This window comes from Mesitornis unicolor, unplaced genomic scaffold, assembly GCF_000695765.1.
Source record: "Mesitornis unicolor isolate BGI_N332 unplaced genomic scaffold, ASM69576v1 scaffold23117, whole genome shotgun sequence".
Lineage (NCBI taxonomy): Eukaryota > Metazoa > Chordata > Aves > Mesitornithiformes > Mesitornithidae > Mesitornis > Mesitornis unicolor.
In genome coordinates, this window is record NW_010198713.1 from 30,491 (window position 1) to 36,180 (window position 5,690).

Sequence of the window (5,690 nt, forward strand, 5' to 3'; positions counted from 1 at the left end):
TCTCTACCCATGCAGGTGTGCTATTAGAAGTTATCTTTCCCAATCATTCATTGCCTCTCCTGAACTTGGGAGCCTCTGTTTCTCCTGAAACTCCCCATGGAGCTGCTCATGAGAACACGCTCAGCGCTGCTTCATTAGGGTGATCTAAATGAGTTTCAGCAGTAGGTATTTGCTGATCCGGCTCATTTTGAAAAAAGCCTTTTGGACTACGTTGACATGAGAGGCAGATTTCAGCAGTAGTCTGTGGCAAAGGGGTCCTGGTGAGCAGCAAAGAGTTGAGCTGGTGAATGTCTCCTTTTCCACTAACATGAGGTTTAAATGCTTTGTCTGTTACACCTTCAGTGTAGCTACAGTGTTAATGTGTGCTCTTGGTTTTGAGTTGGTACTGATTAAATTAGTCCTGTAAAGGAAGAAGAAACAACTTAGTACTTCTCTAGCAATTTACATAGCAGTCATTTAAAATAGTGCAAAGCTTCACACTTCAGAATTGCTGAAAAGAGTGTGTAAACAAAGATTTTAGAGAAGAGTTAAATAACATGATACCTAACTTTGAGCATGTATTATTTAGTTGATAATACCCAGTTTATGAACATTTGCTAAATTTTCAAAGCTGTATTTCACTATATAGTAAATACATATTTCAGTATATTTTCAGCATATGTATTTAAAATCCATGTCAGATTTGAAAGGTTGCATTTTTGGAGGGACAGATTTTATTTATCACAATTCAAAAGTAAACTCATTGTTTTAGTGGATCAGAAGGAATTTATTTTCCCATCCATGACATTTTAGAAACAAAGTGTGCTAGAAAACCAGCCTGTGTTATTTTGTTCAAAGCCCAACATTTTTAAAATACAATGGTATATAAAACACCAAATGCTGGACATACCTAATGGTTTATTTATGTGTGCCGCTAATTAAATGTTAAGCATCAAAAATTGACTAATGAGCTTTAAACTGTCAGCCAGCAGTAGCTTAGAAACTATATTCTATATGCTTATGTAATATCTTAGAGTAAACTTCAGTGGCTTGGAAAACAGTAGAAAACATGAAATTGCAAACATATTTGTCATGATTTTTAAAGCATATTGTTAAAAGTTGGAATTTTAAGGGATTTGGACACTAAAGAGAAGCTGCTATCATTTAAGAGTGCTGCAATAACAATATTTTTATAAATGTATCGAGTCTCATCTCAACATTTAGACTGATTCAACAGTAAGTAAAATAAAATGCCTTCCAGCTTAATGAAATGGAATTTTATGCTCTTTAGTTAAATGTTTCTGATTTGCTTTTGTGCATCAGCTGTTTATTTGTATTTCTATTGCAACCATAGTATATATACTGACCTGCTCAGAATTTGTCATTAGTCACTTTGAAATCTCATTAAAAATTATCCTGGAAGTCACTTGCTTTTCCTGACGTTTGGAATACATTATTAGAGTTTTCAGGGAAAGACAGTTTGGAAGATCCAAGTACTGGGAAGCAGCAAGTTATATAGAATAAAATAATACAGTTTGGGCCAAGGAATTATGTCTTTTAGAGCTTCCATTAAGGTGAAGGTTGGCCTTTTAATTCGCAGTTAAAAACCTAGTGTTGGTTGATGAGTTATAGTTCAAAGTGAAAGTTTCTTGGAACTAGATCTTGCTTTCAGTTTTGTTATTTAGGAAACTATAGAGAAATTATTTAAAATCATAAAGAAGTAAAGCATGCTTAGCAACTGCCTAAACCACACCTAGATGTTGATGATGAATATCACTATATTTTGAGTTAATGCACATTGGAAATAGAGACTGTCAAACCAGTACCTTTGAGATCGTTGGAAAATGCAGGCAGACCATGAAAATGGGTATAAAGTTTGTGGCAGGGTTCTCGTTTCAGACTTGTGACCTAAATAGCTGAATCAGTTTCTACACAGGGATTGAGGCAGAGGGGAAAAAAATGAAAAGCAAGCTAAGAAATACAGTTCAGGAAAAAGACTCGGAAATCTCCAGAGCCGTAATGTGCTGTATTTCTGTAAGAAGGATCAGAAACCAGAGCTTGGGCACATGACCTCAAGCTACTCAATGCAAATGAGGGAGCATATCCTCAGGTTTTTGGCAAAAAGGCTTCCTCGCTGTTCGAAGCGTGCTATCAGCTAAACCAGTCTCTGGCTGCAGTACTGACTTTGGCAGCAGAAGAAATGTTTGGATACTCTCTGAAGATTGAAGGCAATGAGGTAAGATATGGCTTAAAATGAGTTGAAAGTGAAGAATCCAAACTGAGTCAGTAACTTAGATTGTGATAGTATTTCGTAACAATGTAAATTGTTTCTTTCAAGGTTATGAAAAGGAAAATAAGTGTGTGCACATTATATTGTCCCTTATACCTGATGCTGATGAAATGTATTATACTATTGTGATGAAATTATTGACGATACAAATTTTAATACTGTGTAAAATGTATTTTGCTTTGTTTGTATGTTTTTGTCATTTGTAGGCTAATCAGAAAGTCAGACTCGGTTCATACATTCCTGATTTTGTTCTCAGAGTAAAATTGTACATTTGTTTTGAGTATGTAAATGGATGTAACTTTATGAATAGTGGAGAATGTCTCTTCATGTTTCAATATTGTATATGCAAGATGTTGCTAATTGTAAAGGGCTTGACAGTCTGCTCACTGGATTTGTTCTGGAGACAAAATTTTGTAGAAGTATTTATGCAAAACAAAGCCATTTGTCTAACAAAAACCTGGTTTACATAAAGCTGCATGCCCTGAACAGATTATTGATTAAATATATTTCATTTTATGGAGTGAGTCTGACTGCTTTGAAATCTCCAAGCCTTACGTTACCTTCCTAGGTTTTTCTGCTATATAAATATCCCTTAAATGCATAGAGAAATTAGGGTTGATGTTACTTTATCGTCTGTAATGCTTGGGGGGAAATTAAAAAAAAAAAATAAAAATTTGTCTCCTCATGTGAGGTATCGACCGTGTACATGCTTAGGATAATTGTTTTTTGTGGTCTGATTTCTTAAATGGAAAGAGATTAAACTGAAAAATAGATGAGCATCAGATGTGAGCCCCAAGAGCTGTGGTTTAGAATACTGAGAATATTTATCTTTGAGGCAAAAATCAGTTTTCAGTCTTGGGTTTTAAATCTAAAATTACATTTTTCTACATTCCTCCAGGCAGACCTCTTTATCCTTATATGTGCTTTTCATGGTTTAATTTTTTCTGTCTTCTGAGAAAAAGTTTGTTTGCCCAAGAAAGCTATACTTTTACATAGTTTTAGAATAATGTATCTTCCTAAGGACTGTACTGGTAAAAAAATGCCACTTTTCTTCAAATCTCCTTCATTCTTGTCTTCCATAGAGACTTGCTTTTTTGAGAATTGGTCACTTTTCCTTTTGGGAGTTTTTCATAACTTAAAATGCAAATGTTTCCAAGATGATTAAAAGATAGGAATAACAGATGAAAAGGCAGAGTTTGAACCTTACTGATTAGAAATAATTAGATTATTTTTTCCTTAAATTGGGTTATTTTCATGAAAGAACATGGATTTATGCTAAAGAATCCAAACCATAGGTTAAGACCTCATTTTTTACTCTGGAGTGGTATTCAGCAATTTTGAGTTACAAATACAGATATAGTTCTGAGTTTATTTGTCTTGCTAAGTAAATATACTCATAAATATCTGTCTGTACTTAGTGATGTTATACTGATGTTTGAATTCCCATTTACTGAATAGAATTATTTCTGTATTTATCCAAGGCCTTACTCTCTTTTTCCCCATGCATAAATATCACAGAACTGACCACCAAAATGTTTCTCATGATCCAGAACTTGTCATAGTGTTAAATGTATGATGCAGACTGTGTCAAGCTCTAGTTGTAGTATTCTGAGTTTCTGTATGTAACTGTTTATGATTTTGTTGCATTTACTAGGTTTGCTGGGATGGGTAATCTTCTTAAAGTCCTTACCAGGGAAATTGAAAACTATCCACATTTTTTCCTGGATTTTGAAAGTAAGTTGAAACAATTACAAGACAATGAGAGAATCTTTTCCCTGACTTAACAGCGAACTGAGGAACAGCTTTTAAAATCTGATTGCTTGCAGTGTGTATTTTCCAGCACAACCAGTCTGTCCAAGTCCTTGTTTCGAAAATCATCTGTTCACTCAGGACTCCTTTTCTCTTCCTTTTCTATTTTTCAGGAACCAAATGGGAAATCTTTTAAAAGTTCTCACTTGCACAGAGCTTGATCAAGGGCCAAATTTTTTCCTTGACTTTGAAAGTGAGCAAAGCTTCTTGCCTGGCTTGCCTTCTTTGCTTATTATTTCCTAATAAACTGCATGCGCTTATGCATCATAAAGCAATTCAAAAGGGATTTGCAAACAAATCAAATTACACTTCAGTTGAATATTGCTTTTTGATATTTATAAAACCATACAAATTTACTTAAATTCATTCTGAGCAGGGAAGAGGAGAGAATGGTAGATATGCAAGTAAAACCTTACCTTGAATTAGTTTCAAAACATTTATGAGCCATTGTTAAATTTACATATGGATGAACTTGACCTCAGCTCTCTTTAACTAAACAGGGTTAAAAAAATTTGTTGCTTCCTTGAATGGAAGGAATTTCCAATAGAAATAAAAATAAAAGCTTAAAAAATAGAAGCAGTGAAGGTGGCACTATTTTTACCTGTTTTGGTGATGATTTAACTCAGATTATTATAGTTTCTAAAAAGTAATGAAGTGGTCAAAGTGTATGTGCTTGATTGCATCTCTCTTAATTGCATGGTTATCAGTTTGCAAAACAGTGTTTCACATTCTAATTTCCTGGTCACATCTATATCTGATATAAAGTTATTTCACTCTTGCTGGTTACAGTTGCCCTGCATGTACTGCTAGACATTGTCTTGAAAACTGGTCACCAAATCCTTAAATATGGGCTTAATCTTACTCCACTACTTACTTGAACTGCTTTTTATTTAAAATACTAACAGTGTGTGATGTTGTGTCTCTTAATACCTTTATTCTAAAAAAAAAATCAAAAAACCAAACAAAAAACAACAAAAAGAATGCAAGAAAAAAGTTTTGAGATAAGCTAGTGGTTTTAAAATAACTTTGTTTTGAAGCATGGTTTAACAGAGATTTTCAGGTGATTAGACACACATTTTATCACTGTGAAACAGTTTTCTTGACTCATTTATTCCTGAATTATTTTTCTGAAAAAAAGTTACTGATGTGATATGAGACTGTATGTGTGTACACACACTGAAGCACTGCTTCAAAAAGTCATTTAAACACATACCTGAATTTTATTAAATTGTTCAAACATGCTTTCTTGGATGAGAGCTAGGATAGGATATATGACTGTAACTTTGCACATATCTTGATCTTCTCATCTAGATTTTATTTACCTCATTATGAAGAATCAGTTTTAAATGATGAAAAAAAGTTAATTGGTTACTTTGAGTTTGGGAGAAGCTACTGTGAGCTGTTTATCCATTTTTCTTTTCTGTCTATATCATTTGAGAATTTCATTGTAAACTCAGGAGCTCAAACCTTTATCTAAATCCCCACGTAATTTTTTTTCTATCAGCCTTTCAAAGGCTTCATTAGTGCTCTGTGGCTTTGCCACACTATGATGAAGGTTTTCAGCTGCTCTGAGCTTCCAGGTTTAATCAGCCCCATCGAGAAAGCATTCCTG

At 33.9% G+C, this 5,690-nt stretch overlaps 1 protein-coding gene across 2 annotated transcripts in view; it reads left to right on the top strand.

Annotated features, from left to right (window-relative positions):
• The first annotated feature begins 3,929 nt into the window (after positions 1–3,929).
• Positions 3,930–5,690, top strand: part of FAM49A (family with sequence similarity 49, member A) — a 19,748-nt gene continuing 17,987 nt past the window's right edge. The window contains exon 1 of one of the 2 annotated variants that reach the window (XM_010189245.1): positions 3,930–4,003. In XM_010189245.1, the coding sequence (XP_010187547.1) occupies positions 3,934–4,003 (70 nt within the window). In that variant the 5' untranslated portion in view covers positions 3,930–3,933. Of the gene's footprint in view, positions 4,004–4,198; positions 4,272–5,690 lie in introns of those variants that run through there. The other variant, XM_010189244.1, reaches the window with a different exon arrangement.